Here is a 21,131-nt window from a genome sequence, read left to right as displayed (position 1 = left end):
GTACACACACCCAGTGTGTGCCTACACTCCTTGGCAGATGCGAGTGTGTAAGCAAGCACATACCCTACAAAGCAGGAGCACCACGCCGGGCACGCGTACAGCTGACAGGGACCCACGGGGCAGGATCACGCTGGTCACACGTGTCCGTGGGCATATCCACACTCAGCCTTTGCATGTGCGTCCCCTGCTTACCCACAGGGCAGAGATACACGGGGACCCCAGGAGAGGACAGGACCCCACGCCCCCGGAGGAACGCGTCCCCGAAACACAGCCACGGCAGCAATCCCACGGCAGCACCTCGGGGTGCACCAACACCGCGTCCACACGTACCGGGGACCCCCACGCTGGGACGGTCCCTACCCGGAGGGAGGCAGCACCGGGACGGTTCCCCCCCTCCTCCGGTGTGTGTGTGGCGGGGGTGGAGGGGGGTGGTGTCTGTCCCCCGGGGATGTCCCGGTGGGGCTGCGGGGGGAGTTGTCCCGTGGAGGGGGGGTGCGTGTGGGGTGTGCTGGCCCCCGGTCCCCCTCTTCTCCTCCCCGTTACCTTCTTAACGGTGCGCGGCGCCTCGGTAACGGTGCCGTCGGGGCTGACGAGAGCCTCGGCCGCGGCACCGCCGCTGTCGCCGCCGTCGCGGTGCCGGTGCTGAGGGTGGTGCGGGTCGCTCCGCTTCATGGCCGAAGCCTGCGGTACCTTGGCGGCTCCCGGCGGCAACCCGGTGGCGGAGGATAGCCCGGGGCAGCCGCTCAGCGGAGGCCGCTCGCCACCACAGGACGAGGAGGAGGACGCCGGGGCCGGGGCCGGGGCCGCCTCACGCTCGGTAGCCGGCAGCGGACAGGGAGCCGCGACCACAGCGTGCCCGGGAGGGTGAGCGGTCACCGGTTCACACGGCGGCCCCGTCGCCTTATCCATGGGACCGCTCAGCTCCTTCAGCTCCACGGCGGGGGCTGCCACCTGCACCGACATCGCCGCTACCGCCGCCGCCGCCGCCGCCTCCGGCTCCCTCAGGGACCGCCCGCCCCTCCCCCGCCACCGCCCCCTCACCGCCCGCGGGGCACGCCGGGACGTGCAGTCCTCCCGCCCGCCGCCCCGCCCCGTCCGCGTCCACGCCGCGACTACAACTCCCGGCAGACTCCGCGCCGCCTCCCACCGCGCTCCGCCTACCCGCCGCGCGGCGCGGCGTCTGATGGGAAGTGTAGTCCCGGCAGGGGCCGCGCAGCCGTCCCGCCGCTGTCGCGCGACCGGGGCAGAGGCGCGGAATGGCGGCGGCGGGAGGCGCAGCTCCGTCAGGGCCGGCCGGAGCCGCCGCCCGGGTTGTAGGGTCTTCCAGCGGCCCCCACGCCCTTTGGGGGTGGCCGGTGCAGCGTTTGACCTCTTTCCCTGTGGAGAAGTTTGTGGGTTTTTTTCACATTTTAGTGGAATTTTCTGTGTTTCGGTCAGTGCCCGTCGTGCCACCGGTCGGAGGCCTCTGAGCACCCCCCCAGCGCAAGGCCCTGTGTCAGGCTGCTCCCCCGGGCCCACTGCTCCTCTACAAGCATAAACCCTTGAAAACGAGGAGCCAAGAGGTTCTGGCAAGGGGAGCGCGGGATCGGAGAGCCCGGAAACTTGCTGTCCTGCCAGGTTCTGCGAGCCCACAGAGCCCCTTTGTGGGTCAGCCTTTCTTCAGGGGCCTTCGTACAAACGAGCCGTGTTTCACTAAATCCAGTTCTTCAGGAAAGCTCCTCTTAGGGAAGGGGAATTCAAACCCATGCTTGGTTGTGTTTTTTTTCATTATTATCGCTATTAGGATAAATGCAGTGTCTCGGCACAAGCCAAGGACTGAAGCCTATATGTTTGGGGCTGTGTGAGCCCAACGTTTCTGTCTCATTCAAGGGGCGGGAGGTCGCGTCCAACACGTCGGGACGGTTGGAGGCAAAAGGACAATTTCTTGATCCCAAAAGGGGCTGTCATCGGCCAAGCAGGAGGGATGCGGAGGAGCCTGGAAAATGGAGAGGCGTGAAATACTGCAAGCTTGAGGGGAGTTTCAGGATCCACCAGAAATGCCAGAAGTTAAAAACGTGCAGGACAAAACAACTGGCAAGATTGCCACAACTGGGGGAGTTTCCGATTCCCAAGTTAACACCCACAGCCCAGAATCTTTGAGTCACTCACAAGCCCTGGGTGAGCTTGGTGTTTGAGATGAGCAGGCTGCGAGATGGGGCACAGGGAGAGGAGGAGCACACAGAAAAACCCCCAAAATCACAGGCAGAGGACTGATCGAGGGAGGGAGGCAGCAAAACCTGAGAAGCCGAAGGAGGATCACACTTGGAGAGGAAGAACCAGGTCAGCAGCTGATGGCACGCTGCGTTGGTAAAAACTCACTGGGGACAGGAGGAAAAACGGTTTCATTATATGCAGGGGTGGCAGCTGGACTGGAAAATGCCTAGGACGGAGGCAAGGCGAGAAAAGGCTGTAAAGCATTTAATGGGCTCCGAAGGCAACCCTGTACCAGAGGCAGCGTAGAGGATGACGGGAGGAATGTGTGAGGGGGGTTGAAGTTAAAGGAAAAGAAGCACATTACTTTGTGCATGGAAAGTGCCAGAGAGAAGTCCCGACTTCGTTGAAGTAATGCTATTTCCTTACTGAAGTGAAATCAGAATCTGCCTGCGGGTTTCCCAGCGCATTTCTCCCTCTCCCTCAGATTAGAAAGCTCAGTCTCAGGGCAGATTTCAGTCTCAGAAGGGGCCTTTGAAAACAAAACTCTTTGAAAGCTGCTGTGGGAGGGATTTGAAGTTGTAGCCGATGAATATCCCTCCCCTTTGATATACGCTGCAAGTTTCTTGCAGTCATAAGACAAGAGCAGACTCCAAGCAAAACCCCAGCTCCTGCAGTGCCACAGTTCTGCTGGGGAGTGGGGCTTGTGCTGACCTGGAGCCCCACTCAGCAGCGCCAATTCCCCGGGGCAGAAATCCTCCAGATGTTGTCATCTCATGGTGCCGTAGATCCCACAGTCTGACAGAAAAAATGCCATGTTGTTTTGCGCATGCCTGACCTGGGGGAATCTGCCGCTTGGGCAAAATCCTGACCCTGAGTTTGGTCCTTTGCGCTACCCACACCCCAGCCGTGCATCGCCCACCTGGCTCAGCATAGGATCATCACTGCACTTGCCCTGGTTACCTTTTAAAGAGTGCAGTCCTCAAATGGGGTTACCGACAGGGATGGTGTTTTCCTGGAAAAAAAGTCATATACTGATGTCAGCGTGCCCAAACACACCAGCGCTAATTGGACATGCCTCCATCACATCGGGGCACAAACCACTGCTCGTCTGCTGAGCAAATAGATGATATCACAGCTTGCCAGAGGTCCAGCAAACGATCCGCACAACCAGAGCAATGTGCTAGGCTGTACTTGATTTATCTGGAAAAACAACGGATATCAGGAGAGGAAGGGAGAGGCCGTTTGGTTAGGGAGGACTGAGCGGTTTGAACAATCAGGGCTCTGTGAGAGCGGCGCCAGCGGTGCCTACGAGAGAGGTTCGGGCTGGCTCCTTCCCCGTGCTGTGCGTGTGGAAGGCGGCAAGAGGGACAGGAGACGGGCAGCGAGGCAGGTCTGCCTTTGCCTGAAAGTAGATATTGGGCACCTTCAGAGAAAGCAGCCTCAGAAAGGCAAGAGCCTTTCCCTTGAGAGCCGTGGCTGCACGTAGATCTGCATGGGCGATAGCCTGGTTTCTCATACCAACGATGACCACAAACAACAAAATTAAGCCAGAAAAGGAGTAAAATAGCTACGGTCTCTCCCAGAGCTGTAAGGACAGGCTCAGCTGTGGTCGGCAGCCTGTTTCGCCTGTGCCTGACCTGCTGGCATGGAAATACCTCTTTCCCGGACAGGCTGGGGACGAGCATGCCACGCGTGGTGGAACCAAGCTGGACCCAGTCCACCACACAACACCCACAGTGCTGCTGGCAGGGCCCGGCGTGCAGGATCCTGCTTTGAAGGGACTACGTGGCGTGGGGAGCAGAGGCAGGGCATAGGCAGATGCCTGCGCTGCCTGGGAACCAGCATACATAAACCCCCAAATGGAGCGTATCATAACCCAAAGGTGAGGGAAGAGTGAGATTAGACACCGATGTCAGACATTTCGTAGTCGTCTCTGTCCTCTTTGCTCCCTGGCACGTGATAATCAGAGAGGGAAGGGTGGAGGAAAACCTCGGCAGACACGGGTGTGCTCTGGTGCAGACACCCATGCTTTGATCTTGCACAAACAAAGAAAACCCAGGTTTTCCTCCACCACAGCAGCTGCAAAATGGAGCGTGGCCGAGCCGTTTGGCTTGTGAATTGCCATATTGCCCTGAAATCCTCCATCTGACTACACTGCGCCGTGGGGAACGGCTGGCATCGTGCATTGATGCCGGACGTCTGCCTGGGAGGAGACCGGGCCGGTTACTGGGTCAGCAGAGCCCCTATCACTTTCACAGTCTGGATTTGCCCGTTCCTGTGATGTTCAGTCTTAAAAGCAGCGCTGGAAAATCAAGCCAGCAGCCGGGTGTGTGCTGGGGTTAGTGACGGAGGGCAGGACTGCTCGGCGTGGATCCTCTTCACCTCCCTGATCCCAATTAAAAGCAGCCGAGCCTCTGTTAACAGGGATGGTACGGGCTGCTGTACAGCCCCGCGGCACACAGTGATCCAGAGGCAGAGCAGGGGAGCTTCACCCAGCATGGCTACACAGGCTGAGCCTTCCAGACATGAAGAAAAGAGAAAAAAAAAAGAGATTTATATGGAAGTTTTTCAGTTCTTTAAGACTCTGATACCCTACTGTAAGCCGACAGACAGACACAGTAGTCATCTTGCTGAGATATATATAATCCCAAACTAGAAGTCAATACCACCCTATAATATTAGATCTTCTAATTGTACCTCCTGTATGACACATATGATTTTTAAGATGATTCAGCCTAACCCTGCCTAATGGCATTTGGACATTTGATATGAGCAATCCAATTTTACTGCAGCTATTGATTTGTTCTGGCAAAGTCCCTGCGACCGGCCTGCGCTGTCGTAGTTTTCATTCATTTAATTACGGCAAAGGCAACCAGATGGCCAGATAGTGCCGACATTTGTCCCCGGGGGTGAGTGGTTAAGTGTATTCATAGCGAATATTATCCAGATTCCTTGAAACCTCCCTGCCTTGCCCTGATGAACACTCTCAGGGGTGTTCAGGGAGAAGTGTGACCCTCCACATTTTTATCTCCTGCGCCTCCCAAAACCCACTTAAACGCAGAACAGCAGGATAGGGGTGCATGCATGTGTGGAATTCCTCTCCTTGCACTCAGTTTTCATGAAATCTTTTACAATCTTTACCTGCAAGTCTGCAGCCTTTCTGCTGAGCACAGCTGAGTACTCTGCCGAGGGGATGCCTGACGGACAGACAGACAGACACATGCATAGGCATGTAATTGTATGAGCCTCGTTTCCTTAGGAAATGGGCTTAAAAGAATAACTGGAAGATATTAAAGCTGTTTCACAATGGGAGGGCAGGCAGGGGGAAGAGGAAGGGCTCTTTGCTCCTTTGTAATGTAAAGTGGAGCCTGAAATATTGCTCCTCACCGAAAGGGAAAAGAATAATAAATAAGAGGATGTTATTTACGTGTGACCATTTGAGCTCTTCCCTTTCTTTCCTGAGGATACTCGATGTACAGCTGGGGAAATTAATTGGGTTTTGCCAGCCAAGGAGCTGAGCGGGTGACATCTGGGTCACTCAAGGGAGGAGATTTGTCCCTCGGGACCTTAAAACTAGCCAGTGACCTTCCCCAATGCTGAAGGAGTTAGAGGGAGAAGATGCTCTTGGGGAAAGGTTCAGGGGACACAGCATGGGGAGAAGCAGCGGCCCGAACTCCAGCGTGAGTGTGCTGAGGATGGAGGGGACCCTTGCCCAGCCTTGTCCCTGTCCCTAATAAAACTGCCCCGGGGGAGAGATCTGTGTTGGAGCTGGCTCGGCCACGCTGGGGGTCTCCGGTCCCTTCCCCTAACCCACGTCACGGGCGTTAGCACTGCTGCGGGCAACCGCACGGCTTTCGCTGCTCACATTAGTGGTTTCCTGGCTGTGGTTTCCCGATGAGCGGCATCGGTCAGGGAAACCCACGGTGGCAGCTGGCAGCTGCTGCGCTACCCATCCCCAACCCAGTCCCACAGCTGGAAGAAAATCCCCTGGAGCTGAAACAGTGGCAAAGGCACCTCCCTGCCTTCTTATTCTTAATTCTTACTTGCCTGTGGAACCTGATCCCGAGCAGCGTATGCTATGAGCACCCACGGTGGGACCACCAGCCACTTTTGGGTGGGTATGCTCAGTGCTCCCGGACCAGTGCCAGGGCAGGATGCTCTGGGCACAGCAGGTGTGAGAAGTTGGGCTGAATCTGTCCCTTTTAACCAGGATGTTTTAATCATAACCCTGTTTAAATGGTGGGTTTGGGTGGTTGCTTCTCATTTTTCCCACTAGAGCAAAGAGCTGGTTCCATCTTCTGAGCACCTTTGCGAGGAAAACGTGGTGCTTCCCAAGATAAGTGCTTTTTTCTTCCTTAAAAAAACACTTCTTTGTCCCTGGGTGCCAAATCGAGGGGCCTTTTTTGGTGCCTGGGGGAAAACATAGGGGCTGTGGTGGGGTCAGGATGGCTCCCGTTGTTTCCAAAATTAAGTATTTTAGCTTTTTGTTCCAAAACAACATGTCATTTAGGAACAGCTGCTTCAATGCATTTTTCTTTTAAAAAAAGAAGCCCACAAAAATAAAATGAAGAGAAAAAAAGAAGCCTACAAAAATAAAATTAATATAGAGAAACATTCTGTTTCACCCCAGACAACCCAGCCTTTACTCCAGTTTCCTGCTGCCCACCTGCACCAGTGCAGAGCCCTGCGATGGCTGCAGAGTGGGGTTGGCCCATCCTGCTCACCAAAAACCATCGGAACAGGGCAATTTTCACTGGCCCATTCCACCCAAATTTCAAAGGGGTGCTTGGTCTCTGGGATAACCAAGGACGTGGATGCCTTGCCCCCAAGCAAAATAAAAAATAAAAAAAATAAAAAAAAAAAAAAAAGGACACTTTCTAAAAGCAGTGTTTTGTCCCCAAAAGCACTGTCCACACAGCCCATCGCCCAGTGCTGAGGACAGCAGCAGGTGCCTCTGCACCCTTACAGGACTCCACTCCAGCTGAGTCACCCAGCAGCACCCCAAAATTGGGGCCACCCAACAGTGGGTTTGGGGATATTTAAGCCCGTAGTGCCATCTGCTGGCAAAGGGCCCCCCCAACCCCCCCCCCACTTTGCTGCCAAAGCCCAGTGAATGTCCCCCCAAACAGACCCCATAGCACCCACAGGCATTTCCAGCCCCTCACACCTGCCTTCTGCGGGTGAAACGGCTGGGATGGGGGTTTTTAAGCAGTTTAAAGCAGTTTTTAAAGCAGTTGGAGCCCTTTTAGGAGAAAGGGCAAAACCCCACAACGTTTCCCTGCAGTCGATACCTCCCCAAAGAGCCCAGGGCAGACGCTGGCAATGGAAACTTGGCAAATTTAATACTGATACAGGAGGGTTTTCCTTTACACAGCAAAAATTAACCTGTGGAGGTCACTGGGATAGCAAGAAAGCCAGGAGCCTACCAGGATTTAATAAAAACACGTACAGGGATAATGGACAGATACAAAACACCAGCAGGGACTGGAGACCTCCTGCCTCGGAGCTCAGCCGGGTTCGCTGTAACTTGGGGTTTTTTCTTAATAAAAATAATAAAAAGCTTTGTTCAGGGGGTTGGTGCACCTAGACAGCAAAGGCAACCACGGCTCGCCTTGCATGCCTTGGGATTATCAAGTTGCTTTTTTTGTTTTCGCATCGTGGCTCGGGGAGCACCCATGCACCCCAATGCAGCACCCCATCTCCCGTCGCCAGGGACTGCTGTCCCACCAACCCTCTGTTTTGGGTCTGGTTCAGCTCTCTGGGGAGCTGGAAGGCACTTTGGGACCCCTGAAGAATTAGGATTGCACCCATAAAAACAGGTGCACCCCAGGGATGATGCTGCCGCCAAGGGAGGGGGAGGTCAGCTCATCCTGCTGTCAGCCGCAGCACCCGAGCGGAGGCCATGCCTGGCCATCACATCTCGTGTATTATACAAAGATTAAAAAAATTTAAAAAAAACAAAAAAAAAAACAACAAACCCTATTGGCACAAGTGTTTGTAAGCTCTACGTACCATCTAGCCGTGGTTGGGGGCAGAGGGCGAATGAGGGGTGTCAGCAGGTCCCAGCACCCTGGGACGTGGGACAAAGCTCACCAAAATCTACCCTGACCTACACTTGCCCGCTGCCTGGTACCGTTGTCCTGGGGGGGCCACCCACTCCTGTCCATCCCTGTCGGTGGCAATGTCCCCCTTCTCCTTCAATCCCTGCAGGACCTGGGTGAGGTTTGTTCCACCGACACCCCATTTCTCTTCTCCCAGCAATGCCAGTGGCGGGGGGACACCCCAAAACCCTTCTGCCAGTGTCTTGCCAGGCTGGGATGTGCATCGAGTCTGTCTGGGCGATGTGGGGAGAAACGCTGTCCTCCAAGGGGAGAAATAAGCCGTGGCTGGGCCGGAGGGGTGCTCGGGACCGGCCCCGGCAGGACGGTGTGGGCTTCAGTGTCCCCTCACAAGCTGCCGATGCTGGACAAGTCTCCGGGTCTCACCCCAGGTGTCCCTGTCCCCTTGCAAAATCCCGCCAGGCTTAAAAGTCCGAATCAGCATCCAGCAGCTCCGCATCCACCAGGTTGGTCCGAGAGTGGATGGGGGCCAAGCCGGCCCGTCGGCCCTGAGTCCTGGGCAGGGTGCCAGGGTCAGGGGGCCAGAGCAGACCCCCGTTGTGCTGCCGGCGCCCGCTGCTGGGGCCGGGGCTTTCCTCGTCAGGGGACCCACTCTCGGGGCAGAAAGGGTTGCTGATGAGGTGGAAGACGTTGGCTCTGCGGCGGCCATCCCACGGCCCCCCAGCGAAGGCGGCTTCAGGGTGGCCGGGCGGGAGCCCCGGGAGGATGTCGGGGGCAAAGGCAACCAGGCAGGGCTGGGGGGGCAGCCGGGGCAGGCGAGGGACGGCGCTGGGGGCCAGGGGGGCTGCAGAACCCCCCAGGCAGTGCTCGGTGCCCGGGCACACCTCCTTCTTCTTCTTCCTCCGCTTCTTCTTGCGGCTGCTGCGCTTCTGCAGCTCGGGGGAGACGTCAGCCTCCACCACCCAGAGATTGGCCCTCTCCTCTGGCGGCACTGCAGAAAACGGGATGGGTGAGAACAGTGTGCCCCCCCGCCAGCCCCAGCCCCCCCCAGCTCTGCCTCCCCGCACATCCCCAACACCCCTCAGTCTGGCTTGTCCCCCCGCAGAGATGCCCCACGCGGTCCCCAAGGACTTGCCAGGCGTCGCCACAGGTGTCACAGAGATGTCCTGGGGAAGAATAGCTCCTCTCCTGGCCACCATCTTGGTGACATGCTGGGCCCATGCCGAGGACACGTCGGCCGATGGCTCATTGATGTCGAACGCTAAACCGGCTGCAACGACAACAGAGCAGCCCAGTCAAGGCAGGGGGGACAGTGGGGACCCCGGGGTGCTGCTGAGGCGGCCACCTCTCACAGGCACGTACCCACAGGGCCGTCGTGTGAGACGGTGTGCATGCTGAAGGACAACTCCTGGCCCGGGTCACGCAGCAGCTCCTTGCGCTTGGAGAAGGCCTTCGCGATCATCTTGCTCTTCTTGATCCTCTTGGGCTGGTCATCACTCTGCCCCGTCAGCCTGGGGACACAGTGGGTCAGAGCAGGGACACGGGATAGCCCAGGCACAGGGGACACACAACCCCAGGCATTGGAGACGGGGGCATGGGGACCCTCCCCCGTCTCCCTCTTCCACTCTGGACAGGGACACCAAGGGCTGTGGACTGCGTTGGATGGGTCTCTGGGGATAGAGGTGTCCCACAAACAGGACACAAGACACCTGCAAAGTGGGAGAGGCCACCCCATTCCCAAACCGCTGTCTGCTGCAAGCCCACAACTCACTGAGCTGACGGACAAAAATCTGGGGATGACCTCCAACACCTCAGGATGTTGGAAGGGGCAGGAAGGGTCACATGAAGATGGGTGACATCTCCGGGGTCCCACCTGCACCAGGTGCGCTTCCAGATGAGCAGGGTGGCCTTGGTCCAGACCCAGGTGCTCATGGAGACCCCGGTGCCGAACATGGCGAAGAGGTTGATCTTCTCCACCAGCAGGCTCGGCCGGTTCTTGATCTCGCAGTCCGGGATGGGCTTGTTGGTCTGTGTGGCGATGGTCACGTTGGCCTCGCACCTGTGGGGACAGACACAAGACGGTGGCCGTAAGGAAGGGGACACCCAGCGACACCCCACAGCTCTGCAGAGTGGAGATACGGTGGCAATGCTGGTGGGGGACACAGGGCTCTCCACTTTGCAATGTCCCCCGCTAAACATGGGGCGTCCCACTCGCCCTCCCGTCCCTGTCCCACTCACAGGACGTATTCCCGAAAGCTGCGCTCCCACTCCGCCTGGTTGAAGAAGTCATAGAAGTGGCAGCCAAAAGTGATGAAGACAAAGCCGAAGGCCAAGAAGCCAAAGATGCCTGGAAGAGAGGTGGAACATCCCTGGTTTAGCTAGATGCCAGCAACACCGAGACAAAGACGTTGCACCGGGGCTGTGCTGCTGTCACTACAAGATTTGTCCCCCACTGCAGCCACCCCTGGGAAGGTGGGATGGGGCTGTCTGGGTTCAGGGGACTAAACGTCCCCAATCCCACCCAAATTCCCATGGAAACAGTGCCGAAGGAGCCCCCCTTACCCAGCCGCAGCATGGTCTCGTTGATCTTGCTGGCCGCCTTCTCGCTCAGAAGCCCGGGGTGGTTGCTCTTGATGGAGAAGAGCGTCATGACACCTGCGGTGGAGGGATGAAGTGGTCAGGGCAGGGGGGACACCCACAGTGCCCCTGTCCCCACACCAGGGTGAGCCCAAACCTACCCCGGATGAGGAAATAGCCCCCCACAATGAGGACGAGCCCAATGGGCGCCAGGACGAAGCCAGCCCGGTAGCGGTAGTTCTTGTACCCCACGAAGCAGATGCCACTGACGGAGTCACCATCCACCTGGTAGAGAGGGGGACGGGGGGTTCGGTTGGCTGTGGCCACCCCTCCCTACACACATCAGCCTGGCAGGGAACCGCCAGGACATGGGATCATGGTCCCATTACCTGCGCCACAGCCAGGATGGCTACGGTGAGGACAAAGGGGATGGACCAGGTGATGAGGTGGAAGTAGGAGGTCTTGCCCAGCAGTGGCTGGTAGGTAGTGCCCAGCGCCTTGAAGGAGGTGTGCCAGGCGTAGGTCAGCATGACGAACCAGATGACACCCGACATCAGCGAGTAGTAGACGATGACAAAGATGATGACACAGGAGAGTGTCTCATTGGAGCTATAGGGGTAGGCGAGACAGAAGGGTCACCAACCTCCATGAGGGGACACAGGGGAGGAATGGCATCTCTCCTACCCCATGGAGCATCCTCCATGCTTCCAAGAGGCCAGGAAACCCCAAGAGCCCTCCTTGGTCCCGGGGACACCTCTTGGCATGTGGCTGTAGTGGGATGGGGACAAAAGTAACACGTACGTGGGTTCCCCCAGCCGCATGGTGCCATCGGCCCGGCACACGATCTCGTCGCGGGCGCCATCCATGAACTGCGCCAACCAGCCAATGCTGCCCACGAAGAAGCAGGCGTTGACGTAGAAGAGGATGACAGCAGGGTAGCGGTTGGAGTTCCTCCAGTCAGCAACGAATGTGGCCTGACAGGGGGCGGAGAAAGGGACAGCTTGGTGCCTGGTCCCCTTCTGGGGACACCTCCCTGCGTCCCCCCGCATCTCACCAGGGTGAAGAAGGTACAGAAGATGGTGACGGAGCTGAAGGCGGCGATGTAGACGTGCATCTCACGGTGCTCCTTCTCGGTGAAGAGCGGATTCTGGCACTGGATGCCGCAACCCTCCACGTCCTCATACCAACTCTTGGGGTTGTCCGTCCGCACCAGCGGCGCCTCACACTGCCCTGAGCTGTTGAACTTGATGTTCTGCACCTCATTCTGCCGGAGGAGAAGCAAGGCCGTGAGGAGGAGGAGGCACCCCCACGGCAAAGGCTGCGCTGCTGGGGTGGACATCAGTCCCCCGTGGAGGACTGGGGACAGCCAGCGTTTCCCCGCTCCAGCTGCCCCATGGGGATTTGGAGCCCGTGGCAGCGTGGTGGGGTCTCCCCTCTATGTGTGCCCCCCCAGCCCCGTACCGGGCATCCCTCAGGGAAGCGGTCAGGCGTGCACTTGAGGAAGTCGGGCCAGCCACGCTCGCGCTCCACGATGGTGCAGGGTGCACGGGTGGCCTGGCAGAGGGTCTGGCTGGGCAGCTCCACCTGGCCATCTTCGCACTTGGGCATGTAGACGGCGCAGAGCAGGGGCTGGATGACATCCCAGCAGCGTGGGGCGTTGCGAAGGCCTGCGAGGACAGCGCCGTCACACACACATACGTGCACCACCCCCCCCAAACCCAGGCAGACCCACCTTGTGCCGTCCCCCCACCCTGCTGCCCCATGGGGACGTGGAGTGGGATGGGATGGGGCAGACCCCGGCTGCGGTGGTGGGGAGCACCGGCGCTGTCCGCCCCATCAACCCGGGACACGTAGCACCCGGACCCCTCTATAGCACCTCTGGGGTGCCATGCCTGTCCCCAGGTGTTATACTGGTCCCCTGCCACATGGAGCTCAGCCCTGGTCCCCTGCTATACTGCTCTCCCTCTATACTGTACCCAATCCCAGGTCCCCTGCTATACTACACCGGTCCCTGCTCCCCTGCTTTACAGCTCTCTGTACCCTATGCTATGTCCCCTGCTATACTGCTGCCCTGCTATACTGTACCTATCCCTGTGCCCACCCCCAGTCCCCTTCCCCTCCATACTGTACCATCTCCCACTATACTGCTCTCCTCTATACGGCACCCATGCCTGGTCTCCTACTATACTTCCACCTCTCTATACTGTACCCACCCCAGTCCCCCACTATACTCTTCCCCTCTATACTGTACCCACCCCCAGGCCCCTGCTATACACTTTTCTACACTGCACCCACCCCCTGTCCCCTGCTATACACTTTTCTATACTGCACCCACCCCCAGGCCCCTGCTATACACTTTTCTATACTGCACCCACCCCCAGGCCCCTGCTATACACTTTTCTATACTGCACCCACCCCCAGGCCCCTGCTATACACTTTTCTATACTGCACCCACCCCCAGGCCCCTGCTATACACTTTTCTATACTGCACCCACCCCCAGGCCCCTGCTATACACTTTTCTATGCTGCACCCACCCCCAGGCCCCTGCTATACACTTTTCTATACTGCACCCACCCCCAGGCCCCTGCTATACACTTTTCTATACTGTAGTCACCCCCTGTGCCCTGCTATATGCTTTTCTATACCGCACGCACCCCCAGCCCCCCCGCTATACCGCTCCCCTCCACATTGCCCCCCCCCCCATACCGCTCCCCCTCCCCACCGTTACCCCAGCCCCCTCCATACTCCCCCCCCCCCCCAGCCCCCCGCCCCGGTCCCCGTTCCGTACCGGACCAGAGCAGGAGCTTTCCGTGAGCCTCCTCCTGCGAGTCGGAGTCGGCGGCCAGCAGCGTGGAAGTGGCGGCGTAGGGCAACGCCGAGCCCAGGCAGGCAGCGTAACGGAGCCGTTCGCAGGGCGCGGGGCGGCGGCAGCGCTCGGGAACGGCCGAGGCGTTGAGGAAAGGGGCGGCGGCGGGGCAGCAGCAACGGCGGCCGCCCAGAGCCAGCGCCATACCCAGCGCCAGCGCCCACCGCCACCCGCCGCCCTCAGCCGCCATCCCGGCCCGTACCGGCGCTAGGCGGGCGGCCCGCTCCCGGTCCCGGCCCCCGCCATGCCCCGACGCCCTTTGTTGAGCTCGCCGGGAGCGGAGCGGGGCCGCTCCTCCTCCTCCTCCTCCTCCCTCAGCGCGGCCCGGCCCGCCACGGCCCCGCGCCCCCCGCCGGGGCGGGCTGAGGAGAGGCGGCGCGGCCGGAGAAGGGGGGGGGGCAGCCCTCTTTAGAGGGGAAAAGTGGCTTTTTTGTGAGGAAAAAGTTGCTTTTTTTTGGAGCGGGCAGGGAGGGGAGGAGTTTTTGAGGAGGGAAGTGGGGGTTTGAGGAGGGAAAAGGGTTGATCTCCCGAGGGGGGGGGGGGGGGGGGGCTGGTGGAAGGAGGGGGGGGGGGAATGTTGGGTTTTGTGAGGGGAAAGTTGGGTTTAGGGAGGGAGAAGTGGCTTTGGGGAGGGGAAGATGTTGCTTTGGAAGGGGGAGGAGTCGCGTTTTTGGAGGAGAAAGTTTGATTTTTTTCAGAGAGAAGTTGGGATTTGGTGCGGAGGGAGGAGAGGGATTTGGGGGGGGGGGGAGTCGGGGTTGAGGGGGGAAAGTCGCTTTTTGAGGGAGAGAGGTCGGGTTTGGGGAGGGTAAAAGTTGTTTGGGGGAGCAAAAAGTTACTTTGGGGGGGCAAGGTTGCTTTTGGGGCAGAGAAGTCACTTTTTTTGGAGGAGAAAAGTGGCGGTTTAGGGAGACAAGTCATTTTTAGGGGAGTAAAATTGGATTGGGGGGTGGGGAGTCACTTTTTTTCAGGTGGGAAGTTACTTTTGGGGAAGGCAAGGTCGCTTTTCGGAGGAGAAAAGTTGCCTTTGGGAAAGAGAAGCCACTTTTGGGGGAGAAAAGAAACTTGGGGGGGGACAAGAGTTGTTTCTGGGGGACAAAAGGCACTCTATTGGGAGAGAGAAGTTTCTTTTTTAGGCAAAAAGTCACTTGGGGGTACTTTGGGGGGAGGAAATGTCACTTTTTTGAGGAGAAAAGTTGCCTTTGGGGAAGAGAAGCCACTTTTGGGGGGAGAAAAGCTGGGGGGGGCAGAAAAGTTTGGGAGGACAAAAGGCACTTTATTGGGAGAGAAAAGTTTCTTCGTGGGGATAAAGGTCACTTTTTTGTGGGGAAAGTTACTTTTAAGGGAAAAGAAGTCACTTTTTGAGACAAGAGTCCCTTTTAGGGGGGAGAAAAGTTGCTTTTTAGGGATAAAAGTTACTTTTTTTGAGGGGAAAGTTACTTTTGAGGGAGGAAAAGCCACTTTGGGGCCACAAAAGCCACTTCTGGGGGGAGGAAAGTTGCTTTTTGGGGACAAAAGCCCCTTTTGGAGGGAGAAAAGTTGCTTTCGGGGGACAAAAGTCCCTTTTGGGGGAAAAATGTCACTTGATGGGAAAGTCACTTTCGGGGGACAAAAGTCAGTTTGCGGGGGGGAAGAAGCCACTGTCAGAGAGCAGCTACTGTTTGGAGAGAACTTGTTTTTTGGGGGAGAAGTAGCTCTTTGGAGGAGAAGTTTTGGGGAGAAAACTAACTTGGGGGGTGAGGTATTCTTCAGGGAAGTGATCTCTTTTGGGTGATAAGCCACATTTTGGCAGGGGTTGAGGTGGCTTTTTTGTGGAAGAGAAACTACTTTTGGGGGGAGAAAAGTTGCTGGGGGAGGGAGGACGACAACTTTTTCAGAAGTTGCTCTTTTAGGGTGAGAAATCTCTTTTTTTTGTTGGGGAACGTGACTCTTTGGGTCACAGGGGGAACAGTTTTGGGGTAGTTTTCCTGGAGCACCCCGCCAGGGGATGCTGGGGGGGAGCGGGGGCAGCCAGGAGCTGGCCCTTGGCTGACGCTGGGGCAGGATGGGGCCAGTATGGCCACCTCGGTCCCCAAGAGCCCTCTGCCACCCTGGCCAAAAGTCACAGGGTGGGGACAACGACACAAAATCAGTGCAGGGAGGTGGGAGAGGGGCACAGACCCGCTGGTGGGGCCGAGCTCCGGCCTGCCTCGGTGCCTCCCGGCCGCACACAAAGGGCCGGGCGCTGGGCCGCATCCCGACTCCCTCCGCGGCGGGGCGGCGCGGGGGGACCACCCAGCCCGAGGAGAAGAAAAAAAATTATAAAAAAAAAAAAAAACCAAACCAAAAAAACTCCACCCACGGTTTGCGACAGCTCCGAAAAGCAGCAACGAGGTCAGGGCCTGTGATGCTGGGGGGGCAGCAGCAACCCCCCCCAGCTCACAGCACCCCAAAATTTTGCAGGCTCTTCCCTGGGGCAGAATAGGTGGGAATTTAGCCCGTCAGCCCCCCCCCCCCCCCCCCCAGCAGGGCAGCAAGCACCTCTCCAAGCTTTCCTTGCTGGGGGGGAGGGTTGTTCTCTGCTGTCTACTAGCTGGCTGTGCCAGCCCTACCCCCCTTCTCTCCCCCTGTTTTGGGGCCTCGCAGCTGACCCCCACCCGCATAAGACTGTTGAGAAGATGGGAGCACTGCATGGCAAGGGGCTGGCCTCGACCCCGTCCCCATCCAGCCATCCCCCAGAGCCATGCTGTCGTCCCCCCGCGGCATTGTCCCCGCCTCGGTGGTTGAGCAGCCCCCCACATGGCATGGCAGAGATCGCAGGATACGGCCTTTTCTCTCTTTATTGTCCACAAAAGCAAAGGGAAACATCACGGCCCAGCGCTGACACCTCAAAAGGGGATGCAGGACTGTGCCTGTCCCCCCCTCCACACAGGGCTCAGCACCCCGTAGAGAGGTTCAAGCCCCCCAGGGCAGAGATGGGACCCCCCACCCTTGGCTAACAAAGCACTCATGGGTCCTCCTGTTCCTTCTTCTTCCAGGGTGGACACGCAAGTGCCGGCTCCTGCTCCCGGTTGGTGAGTGAAGCCCTTGGCTGTCCCTACGGGGCACCAAGATGGAGCCGATGGGCTCTGCAACACCCATCGACAGGGAGAACGTCCCCATGTCCAGAGCCAGCCTTGCCTTGGGTGAAGACAGCTCGGTGTGTGGATTAGGAGAGGACAGACAGACAGACAGACACCCATCTCCAGCACAAGAGGAGATGGGAAGCACATCTGAGCGCAAACCGGCTTCATGCACAAACTGCGCGCCAGCTCTCGGTCCCCCAGGACAGACAGACAGCAGCTCACCAGGGCTGGTTCAGTCCCCAAACAGGGCACAGCAGCATGGCACATCCCGGCAAAGCCGGCACCCGCTTTTGCGCCGGCTGCCAAAGCCACGGACTCCCCAGCGTGCCCAGGCGTCCCTCTCTGCAGCACAGTGGCCAACCTCCCTCTTCTCCAGCAAAGGCCCTTCAGCTCTTCTTACGGATCCAGGGTTTGGAAAATCACCGTTGAGGTCCCGGCTCCCCAAGCCACCGCTGCACTGCAGGGACGGATGCCGGTTCCACTGCAATGCGCCGAGGGTCAGTACCAGGGGTCTGCCCGGTGCTGCTGGTTGTAGAGCTGCAGTTTGATCTGGTCTCTGATCTGGTTGATGAGGATCTGAGCCAGCAAGATGCCCACCAGCTGCAGGAGAGGAAGAGGAAGAGGGATGCCAGGCAGCGTCACCCCGCTGTCCTACGAGCAGGTTACACAGCTCCAGGCAAGGACATGCCCGACATTTGCACCACTCACCCCACACCCCAAATCCTGCCCCGACTCCCCTGGAGTTGCAACTAGACACATTGTTAAAGCGACTCCCAAACGACACGGAGAGCAAAGCTGAGCTACAGGACGGTCTCTTCATCCCACCAGTCCCCCGCCACCCCGGTACCTGGGGGACAGCCAGCCCCAGGGCAATGCCCCCCAGCAGGAAGAGGTTGCTGTGGATCCAGTTGACCAGCTTGTCGATACAGCCATTGGTGTAGATGAAGGCGCTGGCCTCCAGGTAACTCATGGCCTGCATCCCCTGCCCACACATGGTGTTGATGACGGCCTGGGAGGGGGGGACATGACACAGAGGGGTTGGAGACAAAACGCACTGGGCTGGAGGGTGTCCCTGCCTCTTGGGAGGGCAGCCGTGGGGGGCAACCGGGAACTCTGCCCTTGCCTCGGTGCCAGTCGAGGTGTCCCTCTCCTCTGGTCCCAGCCCGCCCTTGGCATCCCCCAGCCCCATCCCTCCACCGCTGGGTTCCCTAAGCACCCCCAGCCCCCAAAAAGGGACAATACCTGGGGGTGGCAGGGTTGGCAGGGTCCCTGCCTGCCTGCAGAAAGCCCCCCCACGCCCCCACAAAGCGGGGCTTCATCCTGACCCCACCACACCATCCCCAGCCGGGGGTCCCCAAACCCGGAGGGCAGATGGGCTCCCATGTATTGCCAGTGGTATTCCCTCTGCTGGGGAGGGGTCTCCAGGCTCAGCACATCCCCGAGGTATGGGAGGAGAGATGCAAAGCGGGGTTCCTCCAAGGACACCCGGGGTCCCCCCGATGATGCCGTCCTCACCTCATCAGCATCCCGCAGGCAGCAGGAGAAAGGGACGGAGCACCGTTCCCGGCTGGGGTTGGCGGCGGAGCAGTTGAAGTACATGTTCTGGGACCAGTCCTTGTAGGAGATGCCCCCGCAGCAGCTGAACTGCAGGGAAGGGCATGGGGCGCTCAGCAGAGAGGGGACCCCGGCCCCCCGAATTGGGGGGACACACACACGACAGGAACAGTGGGACAACGGGGCGCAGGACAGCGGGCTTCATGGGCAGCGAGTGACGGCCCTCACAAGCCCACCTACGTCCAGCTCGCCCCATCACCGCTTTCTTTAGGGACTGCTCCCGGTTTTAACAGGCCCTACTTAAACACAGGCTCCAACAGAGACACTCTGAGGGGGTGTCTGTGCCCCCTGCCCCCTTTCATCCAGCTCTCCCCCACCAGGGCTTCACCACGAACACCAAACCCTCCCGGAGGAGCCACCCAACATCCTCAACCCAGGAGATCCCATGGATTGAAGGCGAGAACCAAGACCCCCGAGCCTGACCCACGAGTGGGGACACGTCCTCATCCGTGGGAGACCGATCACAACCCCCCTCGCACCTCCTTCTGCCCGAAGTCGATGAGGTTCTGCAGGTCCAGGTCATCCCGGTAATGCACGATGGCACCGTTGATGATCTCACTGACCTTCCCACGCACCTGCGGAGGAGGAGGACATCAGCAAGGTCGTCACCAAAATGGGACAGGCTCGGGGTCATCCGGCCCCCCAACCCCCCCGCCCCAGCGGTACCTTATCGGAGAAGACGAAGCCCAGCACGCCAGCCACCAGCTGCAGGAGGAAGACGACGGTCAGGCAGACGGAGAACTGCGGGTGAGAGGAGTGTGATGGCACGGGGGGGGCCCACAGAAGAGACGCCAAGGTGCCGCGGCGGAGTGGGGGGACACCTGGGGAGGGACCTGCCGTCCCCTGGGACTCACCGCCTGCAGCAGGCAGATGTTCTCCCGCAAGGAACCAACGCAGCCGCAGAAGGTGATGAGGAAGGTGAGGACGCCGACCACGACAAGCAGGATGGTGGGGTCCACCGCCAGGCAGGCCATCGCCGCCTCTGCCGTGGTGAGCCGTCACTGGCAGCCCCCCAGATCCCCTGGCATCCCACATCCCGCTCCCCTGGGGACGGGGCAGCCCCCACCATCACCCCCTCACCAGCGGACGGGCATCCCCACTGCGGTGCTGGCTCAGGATCAGCCCCGCTCTCCCTCAGCTGGGCGGGGGGGGGGGGCACCACGGATCCTTGCTGCCCCCCACCCCAAGCCCCGCAACCTCACCTGCGTGCTTCAGCAACCGGGCATAGACCCCCACCGCCACCATCACCATCGAGATCATCTGTAGAGAACAGGGGGGGAGGACAATTTGTGAGCCCCCCACCCCAGGCACCAGCACCTTCCTGTACCGGGGGTCCTGGCTGCAGCCCCCACGGAGTCGGGGCTGCAGCCAGGGCACCAGAACAGGACCCTCTGCCTCAGTTTCCCCTTGTCACACGCCCCCTCACACCCCCGTACGGACCCGGCTCGCAGCGTTCCGGCATCATGGGTGGGACAGAGCCCACCGCCAGTGGCCCCAGCCACCTCCATCCCCACCAGCCCTTCCCCGTTGCGGGTAGCTGGACCCAGGGACGGAATTTGTCAAAAGTGAGAAACTTCCTCAAAAAAAAAAAAAAGTGATTTCAAACACAGAAACAGCCCTCCAAAAAAATCCCAACCCTCCCCCCCAAAAAAACCCCATGCAAAATATAAAAACCCCCACAAAAAAAAAAAAATTTTTAAAAAACAAAATTAAAAAAAAAAATTAAAAAACCCCCAAACCATTTTTTAAACACCCCCCCCAAAAAACCCAAACATAAAAAAATCCCCCCAAAACCATTAACAACAAAAAAAAAACAACAAAAGACCCCAAAACGCGGATAGCGGTGTGGCTCCCACACACGCGGTATCCCTGGGGGTGGGCTGGGGACAAGATGGGGGGGTCCGTCCGCACCCCCTCCCCCAATCACCGCTCGGGGTGGGGGTGGGGGGGCTGTCGCCTGCGCGGGGCCAGGATCGGGCCCAAAGGCCGGCGTTTTGGTGGCGATGGCACCTGGGTGGGTGATCCCCCCCCCCGTGTCCCTGCCTTTGGGGGCGGGATGACACCCCCAAAGGGCTGTGGCACCCCAAAGGGTGGGCTTGGGGGCGGGGAAAGCAACAGGTCTGGGGGGAGGAGGGGGCAACCACCGGGGGGGGCACCCCTAAAAGTCGCCAGGGATGGGGGACCCCGCACCCCACTCCCGCAGCGATAAGGGGGCGTCCCGGGGGGGTCCCGAAGACCCCCCGGGGATGGGGAGGGTGGGCGATCCTAGGATGCTGGGGTCCCTGCTGAGACCCCCGGGGTTGGGGGGGTGTCCCAGTGGGGTCCAGGGACCGGGACAGTCCCGGGGGTCCCCGGTGAGACCCCCGGGTGGGAGGGTACCGATGGGTGCCCGGGGATTTGGGGGGGGGGTGTCCCGCCCCGCCGGCACTCACCCAGAAGAGCATGTTGAAGAAGAAAAGCACGTACTTCACCACCGGGCTCACGAAAGAGAAATCGCCTCCCGCCGCCCACCCCGCCATGGCCGAGCCTGACCGGGCCGGAGCGGAGCGGAGCGGGTCGAGCCGCCGCGACGGCCGCCGAGCCGGGCAGCGGCCCTACCCCTCCGTTAACCGCCCGCTCATTGGCCCGTCTAGTGCATTCTGCCTTCCTATTGGCGGCTCGCCACGTCGCTCAACCGCCCCCCTTTTACTCCCTCCCGAGCGCACCTGTTCGCGCCC

At 59.3% G+C, this 21,131-nt stretch overlaps 3 protein-coding genes across 3 annotated transcripts in view; all 3 read right to left on the bottom strand.

Annotated features, from left to right (window-relative positions):
* AHCYL2 (adenosylhomocysteinase like 2) overlaps positions 1-1,007 on the bottom strand; it is a 108,103-nt gene extending 107,096 nt beyond the window's left edge. The window contains exon 1 of the mRNA XM_049813795.1: positions 544-1,007. Coding sequence (XP_049669752.1) covers positions 544-963 — 420 coding nt within the window. The 5' untranslated portion in view covers positions 964-1,007. The remainder of the gene's footprint in view (positions 1-543) is intronic.
* Positions 1,008-7,522: 6,515 nt separating this feature from the next.
* SMO (smoothened, frizzled class receptor) lies at positions 7,523-13,981 on the bottom strand. The gene is made up of 12 exons (XM_049814261.1): positions 13,619-13,981; positions 12,291-12,496; positions 11,884-12,093; positions 11,631-11,803; positions 11,219-11,438; positions 10,991-11,114; positions 10,815-10,907; positions 10,491-10,599; positions 10,126-10,311; positions 9,615-9,763; positions 9,388-9,522; positions 7,523-9,243 (listed from the first exon to the last, which is right to left on the bottom strand). The coding sequence occupies exons 1-12, from the start codon at positions 13,884-13,886 to the stop codon at positions 8,717-8,719; spliced, it is 2,400 nt and encodes a 799-aa protein (XP_049670218.1). The 5' UTR covers positions 13,887-13,981; the 3' UTR covers positions 7,523-8,716.
* A 2,923-nt stretch (positions 13,982-16,904) lies between these two features.
* TSPAN33 (tetraspanin 33) lies at positions 16,905-21,021 on the bottom strand. Its single transcript, XM_049814277.1, has 8 exons — positions 20,847-21,021; positions 19,617-19,674; positions 19,269-19,396; positions 19,081-19,155; positions 18,894-18,989; positions 18,316-18,444; positions 17,648-17,809; positions 16,905-17,400 (listed from the first exon to the last, which is right to left on the bottom strand). Exons 1-8 carry the CDS (start codon positions 20,931-20,933, stop codon positions 17,299-17,301), a joined length of 837 nt encoding a protein of 278 aa, XP_049670234.1. The 5' UTR covers positions 20,934-21,021; the 3' UTR covers positions 16,905-17,298.
* Positions 21,022-21,131: the final 110 nt, after the last annotated feature.

The sequence above is a fragment of the Accipiter gentilis genome, chromosome 11 (genome assembly GCF_929443795.1).
Source record: "Accipiter gentilis chromosome 11, bAccGen1.1, whole genome shotgun sequence".
NCBI lineage: Eukaryota > Metazoa > Chordata > Aves > Accipitriformes > Accipitridae > Astur > Astur gentilis.
Note: the sequence above shows the minus strand (reverse complement) of the source record. Positions and strands in the feature narration are given on the sequence as shown.

Coding starts and splice junctions, on each gene's coding strand:
- SMO (XM_049814261.1), bottom strand. CDS start 13,886: ATGGCGGCTGAGGGCGGCGGGTGGCGGTGGGCGCTGGCGCTGGGTATG. Junction 11,115..11,218: donor CCATCCTGGCTGTGGCGCAG/GTAATGGGACCA, acceptor CCTCTCTACCAG/GTGGATGGTGACTCCGTCAG. Junction 9,764..10,125: donor TGGAAGCGCACCTGGTGCAG/GTGGGACCCCGG, acceptor CTGTGTCCCCAG/GCTGACGGGGCAGAGTGATG.
- TSPAN33 (XM_049814277.1), bottom strand. CDS start 20,933: ATGGCGGGGTGGGCGGCGGGAGGCGATTTCTCTTTCGTGAGCCCGGTG. Junction 19,675..20,846: donor TCTTCAACATGCTCTTCTGG/GTGAGTGCCGGC, acceptor TGTTCTCTACAG/ATGATCTCGATGGTGATGGT. Junction 19,397..19,616: donor CCGGTTGCTGAAGCACGCAG/GTGAGGTTGCGG, acceptor TCACCACGGCAG/AGGCGGCGATGGCCTGCCTG.